The 24,960-nt window shown below is 33.9% G+C and overlaps 1 protein-coding gene across 1 annotated transcript in view; it reads left to right on the top strand.

The window, feature by feature from the left end:
• The first annotated feature begins 428 nt into the window (after nt 1-428).
• LOC129220283 (long-chain-fatty-acid--CoA ligase 5-like) overlaps nt 429-24,960 on the top strand; it is a 69,376-nt gene continuing 44,844 nt past the window's right edge. Inside the window, exons 1-3 of the mRNA XM_054854671.1 lie at nt 429-578; nt 4,224-4,492; nt 15,676-15,793. Coding sequence (XP_054710646.1) covers nt 4,226-4,492; nt 15,676-15,793 — 385 coding nt within the window. The 5' untranslated portion in view covers nt 429-578; nt 4,224-4,225. The remainder of the gene's footprint in view (nt 579-4,223; nt 4,493-15,675; nt 15,794-24,960) is intronic.

The following is a 24,960-nucleotide window of genomic DNA, read 5'->3' as shown; positions in this document are numbered from 1 at the left end:
AACATATTTTTAATTTAAGGTGTCAAAAAATCCAATTCTTTTCTAATTATTATTATTATTATTATTATTATTATTATTATTTTAATGTTTTCCTCCATAAATGTTTTTCCTTCCCTGATTTTTCTAGAATTTTTTTTTTTACATTTTTTTAAACGTAGCTAGTCTTGAAAACTTTGAATTTTGTCTCTGTGACTAGCCCAATATTGCCTTTCCGAACCATATACTGTTTACAGTCGAATAAGAAGTAAGCATCCCAACATTCCCATCTTCGTAGAGTGACAGATACTTTTTCTTTCGAAAAAAAAAAGTGTCTTTTGCTTGGCAGCTTTGTTTCTTATTACGCAGTTCAGATGCGGAAGGGGCCTCTGGATCTTTTGGCGTGCGTAGTACGCACTTCTCTACTCGCAGCGTTCAGTCAACAACGCTGGCGTGTGGTTGATCAAGGATCTCTTTGAGCTTGAGGCGTCCGGATATTCTTAGCATCTGAAGCTTTTTACTCCCACTCGTTGCTTTCAGATGTTTTGAAGCATTTCGCTTGTTTGTGTTTTTGCTTAGTTCCTGTCAAACACTTCCTGCAGGTTAGTCGCTTATTAGTTATGTTCTGATTTACTTTTTACTTTTTACTACATATTTGTACCTGGAAATAACAACAAATAATTGTCAGATTTTGACCGAATTAAATTTGTGGTTGAAAATAGTCCACGAACTACTGTAAAAGCACTTAAATTTTCACGAAGCTTTGATTTCCGTGAATCCTTTGTAAATACGAAAGTTTAAGCCTCGCGAAATATTATTTCACTGCGGATTTTTCAATTTTCGGTTCTGTTCACTACATATTTGTACTTTTTAATAAACAAACCGTTGTCAGATTTTAATCGAATTTAATTTGTAATAGAAAAGTCTCTACAAAATTCTGTAAAAGCGTCTTTTTCGCGTGGCTTTAATTTTCGCGAATCCGTCGTAATCGCGAAAATTGAAGCTTTGCAAAATATTTTTTCATTGCGGATTTTTCAATTTTCGGTTCTGTACATAAAAAAAATCGAAAATTTTCAGCTCGCGAAATGACGGACACCTTTAGTTTCTCGAAAATTACGGCTCGTGAAAATAAATACTTTTACAATAGCTAACTTTTCGGTGCAATAACTACCAATGTGAAATATCGCCTTGGTATTTCACTTTAGAAATCAGATTTATCAATGTCTTAAAGATTCTGTCCTTTAGTGTTTTTATTCAGAGCCAAAACAACCAATATCATTTAAAATTCAAGTATGCATATATTCATTACGTAGCGAGAGACAATCTCTTTGAAATATCAAACTTTTGCTGGGGTAGGGCGTAAAAGACAGTGCCAAAAAATAATTGAGAAACTTTGCTGCCACTTTTCGCATAACTGATATTTTTGACATCGAATTGAAGTGTTGTACTAAGCTACAGACGTAATAACACAAAAAGATAATCGACATCGATGAAGTGAAATTGCAATGGATTCTTTGCCATATTTACGCTTTTCTACGAGCTAAAAAAAAAAGAGAGATTTTTTGTAACATCAAAACGCGTGTATCCATTGCAGTTTGATTTATTGGAGCTGTTTCTTTTTATGCTGCAATAAGTTCCTGTAAACGTGTGGTGAAATCGTGTTGAAGGGATATTTTTGTCACTAACTATTGAAATAAGAGTGCTTATTACGATTAACCACTTCGCGTGCGATATAGAAAATTTCCGTATTCCAAAAAAATTAAGTTCGGAATGCCCCTGCTTTTTCCTCAATGTAAGCTGAAACGATATTTCTCAAAATTTTATCCCAATTACCCCTGAAATGCATGATTTTTCAAAAACGCTTCAAAATGTTTTCTTTATCCTCAAACTTTTGTTCAAATCACGAAAAATACTTTACAAAATCTTAATTTATTTTAGGTATATTTATGGTTAAACAACCGCTTGGCAACATCGGGCTTTTACTGAAAGAACAACAAATAATTACCATTAAATGTCTCAAGACATTGATAAAAATTGTGAAATTGATTTCATTTAAGTTGCAGTAAAACTTGATTCATCATGGAAGTACGCATTTTCAAGTGCAGTAAGCAAAAAAAGTTCTACTTTTGCGGATGCCGAAAAAAGAAATCTATTTTTGTTTCCCATCAGATTGGTGCATTTACAAATGTAAAGTTGATTTAATAGCCAGGGGTGCCCCCCCCCCCCCTCAGAGCAAAGGCGCGTCACCTTAAAAATCGCGAAGACCCTTCCAAAAAGTGAAAAATACCCTTCAAAACAACCCACCCCCTAAAAATGTCAATAGCGCAGTCTGCGAGATGACCCCCCCCCCTGGTGGGTACCCCTGTAATAGCATCTTCATTGAGTAGTGAAACCTCTCTGAGCGGCCGCCCCTCTGTTCCGTAAATTTTCGGCCGGTCAGAGGGGGTGGTCATAGGGTTTTCGTTACAGTTGCAATATAGTTTCCATAATACATAATCTAAGCGAGTCTAACATATAAAATGAAGTTACAGACTCTTCTAAAACTGGAAATAGTACTTAGTATTTTATTTAATTATTGTTTAGGTACATTTTTCGACAAAAGGATACATGTTGTCACCTAATAGTTTTTACTCTTCTCCAACAATTGAATGGGCGGCGGGGGAAACGTACGTATGTTTTCAACATTTTTTTTTTCTTTTTTTTTTTTTTTTCAGTGGAAAAACGAATAATATGGTCCAAAGAATGAATCACCTATGTTTTTAGTTCGTTTACTTACACGGTCAGAGAATGCGCTAGCTGGTATTGGCCTTGTAAATAAAGAGCTCATAATTTATGAAAGAACCTTGTATGTTGCAAACCCGCTTCGGGGCTTCCTTGCAATAGGAAGTGAGTAGGTAATTGAATGGGAAAACGTTGTATGTTGCTCTCCTGTTCAATATATTTCATTAAGCAGATGTATGTTTTCAACATACAACGTTTTTCCCGCCACCCGTTCAATTGTTTTCAAATTCATTTTTTTTTTTTTTTTTTTTTGTTTAAAACATAAATCTCGGGGAGACGCGCGGGGAAGGGGAGTGAAGTTTAGGGGAGGATGCCTTTAAAGTTTGCTTTTTTTTGTGGAAAACTAGGCTATGTTAAGTAACGTCAGTACTGATTTGTTGATCTTAAAAAAAAAAAAAAAAAAAAAACGGAACATGGTCTCAAAAATAAGGACAGATGGCCGCCATAACTCCTTCCTTCCAATGGGGTCTTTCCAATATTTTAAAAATATTTTTTTCGGAAAGAACATGATTTAAAACATAGGATCTAACCATTTTTTAAATAACTTGTTTAAGTTTAATATTTTAAAGAAATTACTTAAATCGGCGATTTTTTATTGTTTACATTTCTTGCCGATGCTATCACAATTGATGAAATACCATTCTGTGTTGCCATTCACAGAGCAAAATATTTAATTCACATCTTTACTCACCTGTATTGGCAACGATATGGTTGATAGCAAGCGTAGAGTGCAATTTTAATGCGCTTCTTGATTATCATAACGTGGAACCTTGGCAGAAAGATGCGCTAAAATGCATCATTTGGGACGTCATCGAGACCACGCCTTGTTTGAAAAATCAGACATTTTAAAAAATTAATTAAAAAATATCTGTAGGGAAAATGAAAGAATTTTCTTGGTTCATGTTTTTTGCTTATTCTATCAATTTCAGTGCTAAAAGTACTACTTTTGACTGAAGGAAGCAACCCCATTCAAAGCTTCATTTATTTTTTATGATAATAGTAACGTGAGAAAAATATAAATGCATACTTATTGAGTCAATTCTTCTTTGTTTAAACACGTGAATTTATCAATGCTAGCACAATTAGATCAATCGATGATTTTGAGCTTAGAAAAGTGGAGGAGCAAGGCCCCTTTGCTTTTGAAAGTGGGAGGGCTGTCGCCCCCCCCCCCCTCCTTGCCCCCGTATGAGTTGCCTATGCTGGGAGACATGGACACTGGACAAGTCAGAGGAGGTAGAGTTTCAGGGACAGTATAGATGCGTGAACACTGTCACAATTTCATAAACTCCTGCCTCCTCAAAACGTGAGATCATTTGTGGACGACATCTTACTCCATTCAGATCGTACATAAAATAAAATATTAACTTCAACCAAAATTTGGACCTCAATTTGAAGATTGTCACACTGTGAGTGAAACAGTCGACAATGATAAAATATGCTGATTTTGATTATAAATTTCTTTTTAGGTATGTGGTCCCGAGCTCTTAAATCCTGTTCTGCTAAGCACCAAGTCATTCTCTTAGATCTGATTTCGGATACTTCTAAGAATTTATATCTGAAACGAAACAGCGTCTTCTTGACAAACATTTTTAATTCGAATAAAAGTGATTCGGTCTCAGTTGAAAGAGGAATGTCACCAAAAATCATAAAAAGTGAAGAAGATTCGGGAGGAAGGAAAATGATTCAAGTTTCACCATCCCCATTTCTTTTAAAATCTCAATCTGTCGTTCTTCCAGTAAGTCCATTTACATTGTTTTATTTATTTATTTTTATTTTTTATTTTTTTTAAGTAATGAAAGCTTTAAAAGTCGTACCATTACGTAAAGCAAAAGCTTCAAAAAAATCAAATATGTATGCAATAAAAAATATACATTTGTAATATTGAAGGAAACACGCATCGTTTTCAGGAAAAGCAGCTGCTGGTAAAAAAGGGAAAATTTGGTAAAACGTTTGCAAAAAAAAGGAGCTGGTTAATAATTTGAAGGGAAGCTCTTTTAATTTCAGTTAAAACACCTTTAACCGGGGCCGCCGCGAAAGTAACGGAGAGCAGCTCTGCTGCTTATTATTTTGGGGGCTCCAAACAAAATTCAGCTTATGCAGAAAAACCCATTCTTTCGGTTGGTTTCAAAATTATAAATGTGTCAGTTAGTTTTTTTCCCTTAATTTACGAAAGAATGTTAATTGCCTTTTAAATTATTATCTATCCTTTATTTACAGTTCTATTAATATGAGACCGAGCTGAGCGAGTTCCTTGAAAAATTCTAAACGTTTTTACACCTGGCATGGTTTGTAACTCTTTCCCGTTTGTTCTCTAGGCAGAGGATTCGGAAAAGTATTAATATATATATATATAATGTATTTATTTTATTGAGCTTATTAACTTTAATTCTTTTTTTTTTTTTTTCCTTTTCTAAAGCCGTTAAAGATATTTTTAATGGAATAAAATGTATTTGCTGCTTTGTTTAAAAGATGCTGCTACTTTATTTGTTCGCTTATTTATTTTTACGCATCTAACTTAGATGAGCGAGGCATATTTTATATCTAGAAATCGGCTTAAAATATTTTTAAAAATATGGTATAAATAATTTGTGATTTTAGCTAATTTTGAGAATTTTGATCAGATACTAGAATGTCGAAATTGGTATAAGGGAAAGTAGGCTCGTTTCAGGGTTGGCTTTCTGCCGGCAGAAACTAGTTTTTGCCGTGCCAGTGGCAGAAACTGGTTATAACCGGTAAAAACCGGCAGGAACTGGGAAAAACTGAAAAGTGTCTTTAAAAACTCAAGTAATAACTAAATGATATTTGTTTAAGTAAACTAAAAAAATAAACTTTGTTTCATCATTTAAAACAATAAAATCCTAAGCTAGTGCCCTTGATTTTGTTTATAAAGGAAACTTTTCAATTGCAGATGCTCTAATGTTTGGATTAATCTAACAAACCACGAAAAATCATATGGTTGCTTAAGAAAGAAGAGTGACATACAGAATTAAACAGGCATTACTGATTGTAATTTGCTTGTTTATATGCTTCATCTGAATTGCTTGTGATTGAAATTATCTCTTGCGTCAAGAAGAAAGTGCCAGGATTTTACTTGCCAATATTAACGTAGATTTTCTATCTAATGTCACAGCTTTGCAAAACAAATTGGCCCCATCTCTCGAAACTTATTTTTCCAGTCAAGTTTTTACCACTACCCCAGTTTCACATGATGCACCAGTTTAAAAAAATATACAATTTATGAAAGTTTCACGAACATCGCTTGTTCCTTGATGCATTGCCTGATAGCTCTTCTGTTACAAGAATATTCTAAAGCTTCTCATTTGTGCATATTAAATTGAGGAACTTTAGATTTTAGAAACCACCTTTTTCAAGAGATAACTGCAGGGTCCAAAAAAAGAAACATTTGATTTTGAATTATGATAATATTATAACTGTGCTTTGGTTAACAATTCATTTTTTCCCATGCATTTTCTATTGTGTGTCAATAATTAATTTTTTGTCCTTTTGTGAGTTTTTGCCAGTTTCTGCCTCAAATGTGGCAGAAAGTGGTTTTTGCCATGCCGGTTTTAACCGGTTTCTACCACTGGTTTTAACCACCTCGGCAGAAACTTGCCAACCCTGGCTCCTCTAGTTCTAAATGAACTTCTTGTAATCTCTAATAGTAACCTTCACCACTAAATGGTGCCATAGTACAAATCAGCATCAAATGAGTAAAATTGCCGTTTTTGTGAGAGAAAGAAAATTTTATGACTCCAAAGTTAATATTTTCTCGCTTTTAATTCATTTTCTGTCTTCGTATTTGTAAATTTAATCAACTGAATTTTATTTTGTCATAACAGAGAAGTACTTTAAAAAATCTGCTTATGAGAAAATAATGATAGTGCATCTAGATGGACCATTATTTTGGTTCTTATTAAACCACGTGGTGATTGGACCTTGGGACAGTCAAACATTTTGTACCTTAGGACATGTTCCAAATACATAATTCATTATTAAATATTCATGATTTAATTCACTACTATGATATTTTTTTTCCTGGTGCAAAATTGCTTCAAATATGGCTGTTTCCTGAATCCTGAAGTCTTTCCCATAGTACAACAGGATGTGTCCCAAGGTACAATAGGATGTTGTACCTTGGGACAGCGTAGAACTTTTACTTTAAATGGTTGGCAATTTTATTTTCAAAGTGTCTGAATTTTAAAAAATTTATTGCTTAGAAGTATGTTGGGGTATTTTAATGTGATTTTTAGATTTTTAGTTTGATTCAAATAATTGACTTAAAAAATTGAAGTATGAAAAGTGTCCCCTTGAGAAGGTACAGACAGGTGAAAAGGTATACAACACTCTCCCCTACACACATGCCAAAAGGACCCGTTTGTTGGTTAGACAACTATTCACAGCGCAACAGCACATTCACAAAAAGGACTAGTACAGGAGAGAGAAAGTATGTCCATGTCCGAGACGGGATTCGAACCCGGACCTCCCTGTCGTGTATCTGTATAAATTCAAAAACTGTAAATGTTTGAGAAAATCACTTCCATTATTTTTCTAAACTACATCAACCAACTGATCCACAGACGTTTAGCAAAACATTCATTTTTTATGTAGATAGTGATTAATAACGCACCAATTAATGATAATCAACGTCTAGAAAGAAACGCGAAAAACATGTCAACTACATCCGATTTGAATCTCATTTCTGTTTTTTATGTAAATTTGAATGGGTTTCAATTACGCTTGACCTCGCTGATGCTGTTCCTTGTCAAGCGAATTAGTCAAGCAAAGTACAGGGTGACAATTACTCAGCTATGGGAAAAAAAAGTCTTAAAAACTTTCAACGTTGGCGAGACTGAATTAAAACTTGGTAATTGAACTATAGGAACGATTTTTTTTTTTTTAACATGCGCTTTTTTTTTTCTGTTGTCGAAATATAGCGTTTCTTTCTGGGTGTATCATGATCGTCGTGGCAATAATAGCCCGATTAAAATTCAAAGGAAATTCGCTATTGAGGGTAAGTTGTAAAAACAACTGATCCAAGTAAATCGATGATTTTAGAAAAGGAAATTTAAAAAATGTTTAAAACCCATTAAACACACAAAGATCTATACCCTTTTTAAAATCATCAATTAAAGTAAATGACCCAAAAAATGAAAAAAATGACCAATTGACACGATTGGTTAAAAAAAAAATCTTTTTTGCAAAACAACCTTGGTTTTCCAAAAAAGAGATGCTTCATATAGCGACGGATCAGCACCCCCCCCCCCCTCGGAATGATTATGTTCGAAGGTATCAAGGCCGTAGCCAGGATTTTGTTTCGGGGTGGGGGGGGGGCATAAATTTTTGACAAAGTTACCTGTTGCTATGATTTTTGAAGCATATTGCACATTGGTAGACACATGGCAATGGGGAAGGGGCAAATCAGGAAAAGGAATTTAGGAAGAAGACGGGAAGGGGGAAGCAGGCGATATTATTGGTTGTTTTATTTTTTTTCTTTTCAACTGTATTTTTACTGAATTACCAAGAGTTAAAGTTAATCATTTATCAAAATTCAATAATGTAAAAGTTTTGTTTGTTCAGAAAACGATGTGTGGTTTCCTAAATGTCGCAATTGACAAAAATATTAATGATATGAAGACCTTTAATTGCCCCTCAAGTTGGACATGAAATAGCGATATGTATACCACTCTTTTCATGAGCAAACTTTTTTTTTTTTTTGGTTACGATCAGGAGCGCCCAAATGACTGTAAGAAACAAGCAAAACTAGCAGTTTTTTTTTTCTTTTTTTTTTCAACATTTTGAAATACATGCCAAACTGACACGGGTTCAGTATCTTATTTTAGACGCAATTTCAAAAAATATATTTTTTTAATGCAATTTCAGGCTATATTTGGTAGTAATATTAGGAAAGGGTTTGGTTTAGCGCACACTCTCCTGGAAAATTTTGAGGCCTTAAGAACGCATTGGTACTGCCCCCGGAAAAATTTGTTATTGAAGTTTTAAAAGCGCAATTTTGGAATTACATGTTGACACGTTAGGGGAGGAGGTGGGTTGCTCTAACTCGGAAATTTTTTGAAGTTATAAGGCATATGCTTGATGACGCTGGCGGAGAAAAGAAGGTTCAGGGAGTTTAATTTTTGACAATGACTTTTTTTTTTTTTTTTTGGTGAGTTTACAGGACGGAGATGGAAATTTATGAGCTTTCCCTTCGTAAAACATATACTAAAGTTCTCTTCGGCAACGTTGGACAAGGGAAAGAGGTTACTAAGGAAACTTGTTTGCAATCGAAATCCAAGAAATATGATTTTCGCTTATGTTTGGTGTGACGGCATAAGGGGCGAGTAATCGTAGCTGTCCTCTCGTAAATTTTCGAAATCAAAATTCTGAGAATTAAATTTAAAGTTACCTTTAATGATATTAAGGAGGATTGCAGGGATCGGGGACTCTGAATCGAAAGTTTTCCAAAATTATGGGCATAAAACGCAGTTTTGGACTCTCTTTGGTCTTGTCAAAGGAGTTAAAACATTCTTTTGGATCAATGGTGTTTTTATCCCATAGGGCCATTCCGAGTTCAAAAAAGTAAGAAGGTGTATGAGATTAAAGGCTTCGTTTTTTTATCCCATCACATGTGTCTTAAATACTCTTATCCCTCCAAAAAGTTTAAGGAATTGTGGTTTTAAAAATGCATTTTTGACTATCTTTGGTAATGTTGATTAAGAAGAGGTTTGAGGCTGCTCCCCCGCCTACTTTTCGAAATTGCAATTGTAAAACCGCAATTGTTATGTCCTTTAATTATGTTAATTGAAGGACGGTTCGGGAGCTCACATATGATTTTTTTTTTTTTTTTAATTGTAGCTCTAAAAACGCAGTTTCAGTAGTTTTTGGATGATGGGAAAAGGAAAGACTAAAAGAATCAACCCCAGAATTTTTCTTAAATTGTAGTTTTAAAAATGCAGTTTAGACCATTTTTGGTAATGCAAGGGGGGGGGGGGCGTTTCCCTGGTCCTTTTATGAAATTGAATTTTTTAAAATAAAATTGCCGATTATCACCTGTTATGATATGACGAGGGGGGGTTCGAGAGCATTCCCCCGAAATTTTTTGAAATTATAGTTGTAAAAAAGCAGTTTTAGACGATTTTTAGAAATATTAGGAAAAAAGATTCGGGGCTAATACCCGGAAATTTTTTGAAATTGCAATTTTCAAAACACGATTGTAGGCCATCTTTGGTAACGTAAAGCGTACCGGCAATCTTTCCCAATTGAAGCTCCGGAAACGTAATTTTGGTTGACTCTCAATGATGTAAGGGAGGGGTTTTCGTAAGCTCTCCTCCGAAATTTTTTCGAAATTCAAGCCCTGAAAACTGAATTTAAGACCATCTTTAATGATGTTGAGTGGAGAGACATCCCCCTCACATTCTTGAAGTTAGCAAAAGATTTAGAAGATCTTCGGTTTAGTGGGAAAAGGGGTTTGGAGGCCACTATTCGATAATTTTCGGGGCGCTCCCCCGGAATTTTTTTTCGAATTGAAGGCCTGAAAACGAAAGTTTAGACTATCTTTGGTGATATTGAAGGGGGGAAGGGGTTCGGGGACAACTGGAATTTTTCAGAGTTGCTCTGAAAAACGACATTTTTGCAATTTTTTTTATAGGATGTGAAACTTTGAAAATTTGGGGGGGGGGGAGGAGGGGTTCTGACCCCCTACCCCCTTCCCCGCTGGCTACGGCCTTGGAAGGTATGGAAGAGCTTTTTGGAGAGTCCACGCTCGGTATGAATAAGGTAAACCATACACCCCATTTTCAGGTAGCCTGTCCCGTTATTTTTTCCACATACAATGAAATGTCTAGCTTATTGAAAGGAACACTGGATGCTTCAACAAAAAGTGTGTATGTGTGGGGGGGGTGAGCTGCTTTCAGGATGTGCTGATTAATAAGAAGCAATCGGTTGTTTTGCCGATTAATGGGAGAGAAAAATATTTTTAAATACTTTTTAATATTTTTTAAATTTTAGGGTATTCTTTGAACAGGAAAGCTTTATGTAATTTTTAAAACACGCATACACATTTTACTTATTTTTTTCATACAAGTAAAAAATAAACTCATCTCGATTACAGACTAAACAATATGATGCTACTAAAAAAAAATAGTGTTTACATTTCAACTTTTAATGCGTTTTCTATATCCTAGTATTGCACAATCGGTTGGGAGATGGTTGGTCAACCGTGTGGAGCTTATGGCTGGCCAACAGTAGGCAATGTCCGCTTTGGCAACTGTTTTTGGCCGCCGTTGGCAACCATTTGCCAACGGAGGGCCAACAATCTGCTACAGTGCCCAACAATTTCCCAACGATAGTCCATCGAAAATATTCACTGTTGGTCCAACGATGCCCAGAAATTGTAGGCCATCGTTGGCTCATCGTTCGTTGCCAACCCACCAATTCTCCACCGGTTTCTACCGTTAGCCACCGTTGACCAACTACTGCTACGGTGCGTGCTACTTGGGGGAACCCTTTAAATTATGCTATTTGTCTAATATTTAAGCGCATACAAAAGGGTTGAGGTTTATATTAATTTTCAAATTTATTCATTTTTATGCTACCTATTCTTCGGGGATATTTCGATAATTGGGAATCTGGCGCGGTCGTCTCATTTTTGGCATAAATAATTTTATTTTGGTACCCCTGCTGATTTATAGTAACCCAATGTGAATAGATGTTTTCGACCTCTTTGTTTTGATTTGGAAAGAAAAATAAGTCTCACGCAAGCGCTGGAGCCCGAAACTGACGCCAATGAAGAAAGATCGCCAGATTCTCAATTATCGAAATATCCCCTATTCTTTTAATGTGTTAAATTATTTTTCTCTTCATATTTCCCCCCAAAACTTATTCGCAACTCCAGAGCTCGAATACGCTATACCTTGCGGTGATTTACAAAACTGCCAAAAAAACTAAAACATTGCGTTCCACGTGTTCATTTTGGGCAAAACAAACAGTTTGTTATGTGCATTTTTTTTATTTGCGTAATTCATCATTTGGAATCGTCATCAGCAACAGCGTAACATCAAAAATATCTTAATATATAAAAATCAATGTCCTGAGATAATATATATATATATATATATATATATCAACGCACAGCCAATACTGCTGAAACTTCAGACTTGAAATTTGGCAAGTATGTTCACATGATTACGAAAATATCCACTAAGAAAGGATTTTTCGAAATATCAATTAGTTCGGGAGAAATTAATTAAAACCCCTTAATTTCTGTGAAACTAAAACTAGTTGAAATTTGAATCCCTTTATTTTCGACGGCTTTCCTCCATTCAAATCATTATTCAGTACTTCATCTCAACTTTTTGTAGATAGCGAATTTTAAATTTGATATTGTTTTTATTTCTCGCGTGAATCTTCGAGGCTTCTCTCAAGTCAAATAATAATGTTGCTGTTTTTTGCTTTCATTTTTTTTAACACTGGAAACGAAGTTTTTAAGAACATCATCTCGGACCGACTATCCTTTTGAATTTAGAAGGGTACAGTTTCCTGTAAAAATTTGTTTTGCAATAACCAACACAAGGTCATACATTAAAAGTAGCAGGGATCGATTTAGGAGAAGACTGTTTTTCACACGGCAATTTTATGTAACTTGCTCCAAGGTGAGTTCATCAAGTAGCTTAATAATTTTAGCACCAGAAAAAAAAAATGTTGTATACAAAGAAGTTTTTACTTAAACATAGGCATAATAATAAAATGTGGACGGCATGCGTTTGCAAAGAAAATCAATACTTCAATATATATATATATATATAAGGAGTCCAGGGGCCCGGGACCCTCCCACAATTCGAAAAAATTATAGGTAATAAATAATTATTATAGGGTATTTTCGTAAAGTTTCACCAAGCTGATTCCAATACCCGAGCAATGCCGGGCGCGGGAATGCTAGTCTGATATAAACTGTGATTATACACATTTTATTTATCTTGTTCTGAGTGAATTTGAATAAATATCAGTTTTTCAATTCGATGAAAAAAAAAGCGGACTTAACAACATTGACTGGACACCATGCTGAGAAATTACTGCTTTTTCTTAACCTAATTCCACATAAATGATTTAAATAACCTTGTTACTATAGCATCCAACTGAAAGGGACAGTATGCAAATAAATTTTCTTGAAAATGTTTATCGCAGAACAGATTGAAAAATCGAGAAAGAACGTTAAGAATTTAAACAATAAAAATAAAAGCTCAGAACTTCTATCGCTAAAATATCGCGCCTGTCATTATCGGTGGAAGAGTTTCGCCAAAAATCTGTTTATAGGGTTATGGTTTTAGTATTGTGTGAAAGAATCATGTATCTTGACAAGATTTCGCATATCAGTGAAATCATTTCCATGACGAATGAATTAAATGCATGATGATTTCTTTTGATATCCAATCATATAGTCATAGAAATATATTTAGTAAATTACCAACCAATAGCCAGGGCTAAAGCAGAAATACATGAAATACACCGCTCAGTCACTTTCCTATGCCGGGCTGATGAGTGCTAATAAGCACGAAACTGCAGTCCTCGGCTGGAAATAACTGAGCTGGCAGTGTATTTCTTGTATAGAAATATATTATCTAGAGTTTAATGTTACTCTTGGTAGTCTGTCACGTAAATGCACTATGTGACAAAAATGTCAACAAATGCCGGAAATGTCACAAAAATGCCAACAAATGCCGGAAATGTCACGAAACTGGACATAATATGTACTAATGTACAGAAAAAACAGTACAAAATGAAAATGCTGTTCGAAACGAACCAAAAATTTATGAATATCGAATTCAACATCGTGAAAATGGCTGCTTCAGAACAACTTACTGTGTGTTCTGCATTAATTTTTTACTTTCGTAATACTTTTTGATTTCTAATCTCTTTCTACATGGGTCAGAATGACCAAAAGACTTTGAAAAATCTTTTCAAATGAATAAAGAACCAAAAATCATACCTGCGAACAAAAATTTCTGTCATTTCCTAAGTTTAGAAGCAATTTATACGTTACGGCTTGCGTTTGTTTTAGTTTTTTCATCCGCCATTAGACCGTGATTGCAGCGTCCCCTATTCGGAACTCCAGCGCTCGAATACGCTACCTTGCGGTGATTTACAAAACTGCCGAAGAAACTAAAACATTGCCACGTTGCGTTCCATGTGTGTCTGTTGACGTAAACACAGGCTGTTTGTTCTGAGTATTTATTAACGCAATCGATGTGTCTTTAGTTTGCTTTCAGCTACAGAAATTAATTCGTCCCTTAGTAGTATTCTCGATCTTCTCAAAATAATGTTAGTTTTCCTTATTTCCTTACTTTATTAAAATGGTGAAAGCGAAAACTCTGGATTAACAAACTTGGATAACGTTATACAAAGTAAAATTTTTTATTGTTTTGTATGAATTTGTAAGAATATGAGTTTTTTTAAATCTTAAATTAATTTAACTAATCATATTTTACAGCAGCATTTAGTTGGAATGGACACTATGCAAAATATTTTCTTGAATTTATTATCGTAGAACAAAATGAAAAATGTTTAACCGAGAAAGAATTTACTTTATTCCTTTTATTCTCAGCTGAAAGGTTTCGCCAAATTTGTTTAGGGTTATAGTTTTGGAATTGTGCGAGCAAAGTAGCCTTGGCGAGATTTCACGTTTTTAGTAAACCATTTTTAATTTTTATCATGAGTGGAATAAAATGGTAGTAAGATTACAGAATTCGATAAGTAAAAAGAAATAATGGTCAATCAACTGAAAAGAAAACTACCACCATATATCCGTGAGAATTTTGTTGATGATTTGCATAACATGACACAATTAAATCGTAACTCAGAAATTAGAAAAATCGAAACAGAAAAATTTTAAATTAACCGATTCGGGAATTCGAGAGAAATAACTCAGCAACAAATGCAAAACAATAAGCGCTAGCCAAGCAAGGCAAAGAAGTATCATCTTCTTTCGATAATTTGTAATGTCGTATTGAATTTTCTAGCATTAATTGTTGTTCTTGTCAGGCTACAATTATTATTTAGTTTTATCAAGAATTGATAAATATCGAATTCAACATCGTGGAAATAGCTGCTTAGAACTACGAACTACGTAGTTTGCATTAATCTTTGACGTTTAGTAATGCTTCTTGAATTCTCATTTCTTTCTACGTGGGCCAGAATATCCACAAGACTTTGAAAATTAATTTAAAAAGAATAAAGCGAAAAAATCATACGTACGAACAAAAATCGCAACACTTTTAGCATTTTCTTCGTTACCATGTGCGTTTGCTTTAGTTTTTAAGTCCGCCATTAGACAGTGACTTCAGTGCTCCCTATAGTTCGTTGGAGTTGCGAATAGTTTGTTGGAGTTGCGAATTTCTAAACGAGCCCTTCCTTCATGAACTTGTTTTCCACCTTTCGGGTTGAGGGAGAAGTCTGGAAGATTTAGTAGGGCGTTGTTTCAAATTCGTTTTGGCAACATACCAGCTTCAACCTAATGTAAACAAATATGGCGGTTATTTTGAAATTCGATTATCGTTTCGTAAAGAGTGATTCTCTGCGAAATCCTTCTAAATGGAAAGAAGGAAGTAATATGATTCTTACTTGTGTGTGTGGTACTTTACTTTTATTGATTCTTCAACTATGACAATAGCGTATTCCAAAATTCACAGTTAAGTAGCCACAACAAATGTAACACAGTTATTGAAAATTCATTGCAGGCTATGGTTTTAAGATTTGATATGAAAATGCTCAAGAAAGAAGTTGGCCAGTCAATTTCAAATGCTTGATTTGCAGTTAATCATGCATAAGCTCATGGCTGTTCTATGTAATAATTTTTCTTTTCATAGAAATTTATAATTTAATTTTGTTTTCAAGTGTGATTTTGCTTCATTATTAATATCTTTTTAGGGCAGTGATCGAATCAGAGCATCTGCTCTTTTACCAAATTCTGAGGATCTCTTGGAATTCCCAGATTCTGAAACACGTGTTATCGTTGATGTTTTATACAAAGGATCTTTAAAAAACCGTAAGTGAGATTGTAAGTATAGACTTGATGCCACACTTCTTGCATTGCTGTCTCTTGGGCAATAAATTTTTTGATATTTATAGCAAAATTTAATTGTATTTAAAATAGCAAAATATATTTGAATGAATATTTGAGACAGATGGCTTGTCAGTTCCCGAGCAGACACCAGGGTTGGCTGGATTGGACCCAATTGGGTTGGACCCAATGGGTTTTTTTGAAAAAACCCATTTAAAAAAAACCATTATTTAGTCCATTTTTGGGTTTTTTAAAATTTTCTGAGAAGTTTCTTAAAAAATTAATTAATTTAAATACTTTTACAATTTAAACTTCTTTTTTATTTGTTCTTCACCACAGACAATGGACATAACTCAAATTATCTTGACTAAGTCCTGTCACGTCTGATTTTCTCAATATTTGTAGATTGTACAGAGGAAACTACTCTAGCTAAAAGGCTTTCATGTGAATTATTTTCTGCAAACCAACAAGTCACAAATCCCGAATAAACAAAGTATATTTTTTTAGAAATTTAAACTACTTAAGGTTCTACAGTAGTTTTGCATAACAAAATGAAATACAATAAAGTAAAATGCAAAAAAAAAATGTAGTAATTACAAACGAACAATAGATTTTATCATTCAAGAAGTAACTTTTCCTTAACTGTTGGTAACCATGGAAACTAAAAAATCTGAAACTTCACCATTCTTGGGTTTCGTCGTCTTTTATACATTTTTTCAGAAAACGCTGAATTTTAACTAGTTTTCCAGCAGCTTTTTTTACCCAAAGACAATTTTTGTACTTTTTCCATATACTTATGCAACAATATGCTACAAGTACCCCACATTTTCCCTGAAAAAAGACAAAAAACCCACATTTCTTTTTAAAAAACCCAGCTTTAGTTGGGTTTCTTTGGGTTTTATTTAAAAAAACCCAAAAAACCATGGGTCCATGGGCTTTTTTAAAAAAAACCCAGGTTTTTGCCAACCCTGGCAGACACAATAGGTGATGCGAAAGACTGTTCCCCTACCTTTTCTTTTATTTCACAGCATTCACGCTAAGCATTTGCCAACAGGCCAAAGGCGATTAAATCATAAATTAGGCGGAAGAAAATTGAATTTGGTAAAAATACTGGCAAAGGGGAAAATTTCAGAAATTTCCACAACCCCCCCTCCCTCTATCCTCAAAATTGATATTACAAATTCTGCAGAAAAAAACAAACAACAAATTGTGATCTCAATATTTTTGCATTCAGTAAATTACCACCCATTAGCCAGGGCTAAAGCAGAAATACGTGAAATACACCTCCAGCCAGGGCCGGACTGGGTGATCGAAAGGGCGCGGGAAAGCTGAGTTGAAGGGCGCCGACTGAGCCTCCATAATATCTAAGAAATTAAGATTTAGTGCAGACTTTTCAAAAGGATAAAAAGTCATTGGGAAGCAAATGAAGCCCTTTTTTTGTTGCTGAAAATGTCTAAACGAGAAGTCATATTTTTTGCAAGTTCAAAAATAGTAGAAGAGACCCCCCCCTCCCCCCAAAGAGTGTTGGTACATCCCCTTAAATATTAATGATTACCCCCTAGAAAGAGACACCCCTAAAAAAAGAGAGGAAAGACCACCAAAATACACCCTGAAAATTTGAATAACGTCGCGGGGGGCGGTTGTGGGGAATAATTATTAATTTCGAAGAATGAGAAGTTTTGCTAAATGTTTCTCAACAGAAACTTTTTCCGAAAATTCATTGCTTGGTCGTCTTTCTTCTGAAATGCATCATTCACTAGTTCAATAGCATTAAGTAACAACACCTCTTGCAGTGATACTTTTTTTTTTTTGTGTTGTCGATTGAATTTTTTTCACTGGTGTCTGCTGTTGTTTTAAAACATGACGCTGTCATTTTGTTACATGTATTTCTCGATTCCTTAAGCTGACGAGGTTTTCTCCGTGCAATCGATATTCATGCCCAAGGTTGTTTTTTTTTTTCTTTTTTCCCGCATATGTTAGTTTCATTTTCGACAAAATGCTTCTACAATTTTAAATTAAAGAGATACACATGACGTTTCAAACTGTTGTCTGTTTTCAAAGACTGTTTAAAAAAAAAAAATCCGCTTTATTTATTGTGCTAAAGTTCAAAACTCAAAAAGAATAAATTAAAAATATCATTTCATTTGTAATTTTTTTTTTCTTTGGATTGTTAAAAATCTTTGCATCTCTGCATGGTGCTCTTTTAAAGCATTTTAGTTATGCAATTATTTCGAGAGTAGGAGCGAGTGGTAATGAATATCTGGCTATTACTAGTTTCTATAAATGTACTTAAAAAAAAGGTATGTTTTTGGATGAATAGCAATACAAAAAAGGCATTCAGTCATGAAGGGAAAACTTGATTTTACAAATTGGGTAAATCAAGAAATATTATAATCTATCAAAAATGAAAATTAATAAAGAGTAATTAAGATGAAGAATTTAGTGTGGATATAACATGAGACACGACACTAGTGATTAATTAATTTCAGCTCCCAAAATCAAGATATTATTCGAGTTATGTTTAGGCATTTGTTCTGTTCTTACAGTAGCTACAAGCTATGCTATTGTTTTTTTGTATCTCAAACGGGGGTCAAATTTGATACGAATTATGCATTTATAATGAAATCGGCTTATGTATGCTATAAAGTAACTGCTACCATGAAAATGAGTTAAAATATCATGTTTTTTTCTTAATGTTTGCAATGCATATTTTTTGTAAATAAAACATAAGTATTTAGAGTAATTCAAGTCTATTTTTAAAGTCTGATTTTTTTTTCAAATCCTATATTTATTTATTTATTTATAAGTAACATGATCATTTCATAGGAAATATCTTGGGAAAGTTACAAGAAAATACCACTAGTCGAACTCTAACTCATCCAGTGCACCTGATTGCCTCTTAGCAGTACGTAATAAATAATATCGTTTTGATAACACTGAAAATATTGGGAAAAGCTCGAAATTCAATTATTCGAGAAATCATTTTTTATGTATGGATATACATTTAAAATTACTATTATTGTTTGTGACCATTATAAGGAATAAATGAATTAATTAATAAAACTTTTGCAAGAAAACTCAGATTTCAGTTTAAGAGAAGAACAAATAAATTTCTTGACCATGTCCAGATTTCCTCTTGCCTCCATTTTTCAGTTAAGAATTCTTTATTTTTTTCGAAGTAAAATTAAAATTACAAATTTTTTGTTCCGCAGTATAAGAAAACAAGAGGGTTTTTCGTGATGATATTTTTTCCTCCACATTCTTAAATCAGTATCTAATTTCTGAAAATCCGTTTCAGAAATTCTCGCTGTCCTAAGTGTTATATTTTTTAAGTATATATATATAGCAAACGAACATTTTAAACGTTTACATTCATTTTTATGGCATTGTTGTCTTAAAGTTTCGGAAACTTTTTGAGTGTAAAATTTTGTTTTTAAAAACTGACGCGACCTAGAAAGAGCCGTCATAAAATGAACCAATTATATTTTAAAGAGAGGGAGAATGAAAAAAAAACAGTTCATGGACAGGCTTGATCTTAATCTTTTTTACTTTTTAAAATAAGTTTTCAATTGATAACACAAGACACTTAAATTTTATCTTTCAACTTATCTAAGTACTTTGTTTTCATAACTATATGTAACGTCGAATATTTTGCAATATCATTTATTAGTCGTTTCGCCTCTCATAGATCATGTTACAGTTAATTCTGAATCTTAGATCGTAATTCTATATTTTAAGATTATACACGAAAGAAAATATTTTCGCAATAAAAAGAAAATGAAAACTGAAACGAGTAACCTACTGTTGAAAAGATCTTTGACTTCATATATCCAATTTTGCTGCCGCTTCAAAATTACTTGTTCACTAATGCTAAAATCTGATCCAAATGACTCTTCGACTCATGTAAATAACAGCAATCGGACCTCTTTCTCTGTCATATAACTGGATAAAATTTATGATAGTTGTCCTCCATTGTTCAGTAGAAACCCCTTGCTACGAATCCCCAAGCATCGCAGATCCTTATCCGTAAAAAGCAACTTAAAAGGCGTCATTTAAAGCTATAAAACAAGTGTGTGGTCTACATGAATGCTCTCTTTTTTCTGCTTACCATAAGATAGTTAGTCAAAAGCTCTTGTTACAGTACAAGAATGCTTCGAAAGACTCTCATAAAATGCTTTATGGTTAGAATCTTTAGCTTTTATTCTTTGAAAAAAAAGTGCTCTTTATTTTTTAGGCTTTATAACTATCTTGATATGTGAAAAAACTAACTACAGGTAGAAAACGAATAAGGTTACTTCGATATTTCTCATATTACATTTCTAACACAGTCTTTCTTGACGCTTATTAATACTTGTAATACCAGTGGCGTACCTTGCATGGGTGACACTCGGAGCGGTAATTAGTGATGTGTCACACCCCCCTCTCCCTCCAAACACAAAATAAAAAAGTTTTCCAATTCTATGTAAACATGAAAATCTTACAATTTTCAGAAACAACTATATTTGTGAAACACAAAATTTTATGTGGGGTAATATACAAAAGGCAAATAAAAACTATGAATGCTTTTTATGTAACTTGCCCTAGACGCATATGTGCGTCAAGAGATCAAAAAAGTTAGGGGGTCTGTGAAATTTTTTGACCCGTAATTACTTTAAACGTATCTCACACACAGGGAAAGATGATGGGTTTTCAGTTTTTTGTTATAAGAGGTCACTACTATTTCTAAGTATTGACAATATGAAACTAATTCTGAGTATAGTAGTATGTATTGATTTCATGGTGTGGCATGGGAAATATTGGGGTCCGGTCGGTCCCACCAAGTGTAAAATTTTCAAATTGGAAGTCTTAAAAATGCATTTCAGCTTCATTTCTTTCAAAAACTTGCAATTCCACTTTGGGTATCCCCCCCCAGACAGTCAAACCCTAGGCGGACAACTCACCCCCCCCCTGCGCGACGTCACTAGTAATAGCTTTGCGTTTTACTTATTAACAACATCGTTGTAAATTCCTTCTTCAAACTCAAACTTCGTTTCGCTCATAATGAACTGTATTGTTTCATTGATACAAAGTTTATTAATAATAACCTTCAGAAGTCACCAGGATAGCGGGGGGGGGGAGGGGGTTTCGAGCTTCATCTGAGGGAAAACACAGATTAAAAAACTTCCGAAGATGATATAAAGGCAGCATAAAATGTAATAATATAATAATTTTATGCCCCCCCCCCACCGCTAGGGCAATGATGAACTTCCTCCAAATGCTACGCAGCGCCCCCCTCCCGAGAACGTGACCCCCAAAATGAGACTTAAAAAATATCTTAAGTTAACCCCTAACAATTTCAATGCCGAAGGCTATGCCATGACCCCCTTTCTCTGTGCACACCTCTGGCTAAAAAGACGGTGAAGGAATTAAATCCAGTTAAAAAAACTGGAATATGTTTTGAACACAAAGCTTGTCATCGGTAAAGATCTCGAACTTTTGTTATGATTTTATATGACAAAATTTAGTTTAAAATCGAAAAATGTTTTATCTTTAAAACTGTTCGGCATCTTTATTGTTTAGTCCAATAATTCCCCAAATGTTCCCTGGGGAGCCCTGCAGTACTCCTGGGATCACATCAAAAATTAGCTATTTTTTCTCAACTAATTTAGACTTATTTGTGAAATTTTTTTCTATTTTTTACAGAGCCTCTAGAGGATAAATAAGGGCTATTCAATGCAGATACACGACTCGTATTTATTTTTGACTGTCAGTTACAAGTCATACTTTTATTTTGGGAAGGGCGCCATGCAAAAATCTTAGTTCGAAAAAAGACGCCTTGACTCAGAAAAATCTAGGAATCACCGTATAATCCTGTCCTAATAGTTTTTTGTGAAGCGACGAAAAATTCGACATCTGTCATCTTGTTCATCCATCCACTAAAATATTGCTTTTATGCGGCTTATTTCTACATTACACTATTTTTAATGCGCAGATTTCAAAAATTAACATTATTTGTCTTCTTACTTGCTTCTATTGTAGGTATGATCGTTAGCAGAACAGAGAGTCATGCTATACGCTCTTTTACAGCAACTTAAGTACAGTCAATAAATCAAACCATTCTCGTATACTTGGCCATAGATATGTGCTGTCACGTTCCCCCTCACATCCCTTTTTTATTGAAGAAACACCATGGGTCTGCTTTTGTCCTCAGAACTGAAACTTGGAGCAGAAGATAAGTCACAAACGATGCCCTGGGAGCAGACCATTTACGAAAGGAGAGAGGATTAATTGCCTTTATTAGGGTAATGAAAGGGAACGTTTATAAAAAAAAGAACATTGCTTTTGCATGTGAAAATATTCTCACGCAAAATCACTTCTTGGTTCCACATAATTTATTTCCATTTTGCTAAAACATTGTTTTGGAAAATAAGAAAAGAACAGAAGGGCGCCTTTCGAGAGGGCGCACCGGGAAAAGTCCCGATCAAGTCTATGGCCAGTCCGGGCCTGCCTCCAGCTCAGTCATTTCCAGCCAAGGACTGCAGTTTCGTGCTTATTAGCACTCATCAGCCCAGCATAGGAAAGTGACTGAGCTGGAGATGGAAAACCTCTTAAGGAAGCCAAGAGTGCTACCAGTTTGTTTCGCACTCTTGGCTTAGCTGATGAACCCTAATAAGCACGAAACTGCAGTCCTCGGCCGGAAATGACTGAGCTGGCAGTGTATTTCAAGTATCTTTTGCATATGTTATTAAATGTTTAATAAACTTAATAAACTGCATATTTAATAGATAGGGAGAGATGACGTACGTTGGACAGGTCCCAATTATTTTAATACTTAATATTTCTTTTTATTTTATGACCAACAAATAGCACCTATGGTCCTACAAATCCTATAATGAAATCACATAGTAAAGTTATATTGAACAAATTTTATTTCAAAAAGTGTTTCTGTTGTCTTGAGTAATTTTCAGAAAACTAACTTTATTTTTCTTAATGGTTTTCTTCAAGATTGCAGGAAAAAATTGAACTCCTTTCTTAAAGTAAGGTTTTTTAGTTCATAATAATTGGCAAATTTTTTTTTTCATTTTTTGTCAAAAAGAAAAAAAATATAGACTAAGAACATGGGGTAGGTTGGTCCACTCTTTGTGGCACACATTGGACCAGACCAACCTACCCCATTTGATTTAAAAACTTTTTTTCTCTCTCATCTCAATAATTATAACAATGTTCTAAGTGTAGTTTTCTCCATAGAAACAAAATAAAACAAATAATTGATTAAAGGAATACAAAAATATCCTACTTTTACTTAAAATTATCTGATTTTGATTTTCGAACACAAAGATATTGCTAATTAAAGCTGTCAATTTTATTGTATTTTTTCTTTGAAATATATAGTATTAGTATAACAGGATTTTTTTTCTTTTTGGAGTTGTTTCATGCAGTGCAATGAAGAAGAAAAAAGAGCTTTTTCCCTCTAGCAAATATTGATGTAACTTTGCATAAAAGTAACGTATGACTCATCTTTCCAAAATCCTGTCCAATAAAAGTGCTTCTTCCAAAGCTCGCCAGTTAACACATCTTTAGTTAAATTTAATCAGCTTTATTGTCTTATGAATATTAAATAATTGATTTTTTTTGTTTGATTTTAAATAAATGATTGTGTACGTATGGTGAATGCTTAGTGCTATTTTTTAATAAAGATGTTTTATTAATTAAAATCAATTTAATATGTTATATTGATCTGAAACCTTTATATATTTCACTCTATACACAAAAGAAAGTAAGGTAGTTACAAAGTTTGACAGTATTTATCACTAAAATTATAACAAATGTTGTTTGAGTTATGCGGTCCAATGTGCCTCACCAGGCGGAGCACTGTACCCTACCTGTGGGGCACGTCGGTCCACTTTAGGATGTTCCATTAAAAGTTAATATAAAAAAAAGTTTATCATTTCAACACTTCCAAAAAATTTGTGGTGTTGAGAAGTGTTTAGTGAAACTTATTGTAGAAAGTCTAACTGTTCATTAAATTTTTTGATGAGGTAAAAAATGATAAGTAAAAAGCGGACTAACGTGCCCCACCTCCCCTTCAGCGTTTGCATTGTATATTTTACAAAATCATTCCTTGATTTTCTAATTGAAATTTTCTGAAAAAATACTTAAAAATTCAGAAATAAAATAACCAAATTAATTTTTTTTGGCTAAGATTCTTGTAGTTTGGCTGAGACTTTTCAAATTTGTCCAATTTGTTTACTATCATTTTGAAATCCCTAGCCCGTGCTGTGTGCTAGCATCCCCTATTTTTAATCAGTGTTGTAATTCTGGGGAGTAAAAGCTACAGATGCGAGCTTAAGTTAATAAAATTAAAGATTGTTCAGAAACTTTAAAAAACGGCATTACATTACTGTAAAAATAAATAGAAAAAAGAAGGGAGGGTTGTTGTTCCCCTTCGTGCTCCTTCCACTTCACCTCTGCTTTTTATATTTTAACGCAGGTTTCTCCACTTTTTGATTTCAATAACTGATCCTCATATTCTGTAAACATCTCTTTTATCTTTTTTTCTGGAACTACACTACTGGTTCGAGCAGAAAATGGGCTAATGTTTCACTTTCATAACATACTGATATCTCATCAAAATGTCACTCATTGAAAAAATAATATATTCCCCACTAATTAAAAAGTCATTAGTGTTAATCAGTAGCAAAAGTTTCAAAAAATGTATAACGTCTGGACGATTTTCTTTTTTCCGTTATGTAGAAAATAGTGTAATATTTCCACACGTTGTAGGCTTTCTATTTAAACTGAGAGAAGGGGTAGCCACTAATACTCGCTCCATGGGGAAAAATATAATTGCATGTAAATTTATGCTAAACAAAGAGTTTCACATAACGCTATGGGTCCTTATTCTAGTTTAGTTGTGGTTATGGTATTGTAATCATTATAACAATGTTTTTAATTACTATGGTATTTGCTGCAATAAGGTGTAAGTTTTAATATTTTATTGGCTTAAAATGTTTAAAAAAGAAATGTACATCCTCATTTCAGGTAAATTATGCAATTTGTTTGTATTTTAAAGTATGAGAACTACTATACAATTTTTTCCCCAAGAGGGAAGCATTTTTTTAAACTCCTGCCCGTGCGGTAGCAGTATTTTCTTCAGCAGTTGCCAGGGGTCG

Source organism: Uloborus diversus, chromosome 4, assembly GCF_026930045.1.
Source record: "Uloborus diversus isolate 005 chromosome 4, Udiv.v.3.1, whole genome shotgun sequence".
NCBI lineage: Eukaryota > Metazoa > Arthropoda > Arachnida > Araneae > Uloboridae > Uloborus > Uloborus diversus.
The sequence above is the reverse complement of the archived record's forward strand: the minus strand, read 5'-3'. Positions and strand labels throughout refer to the sequence as shown.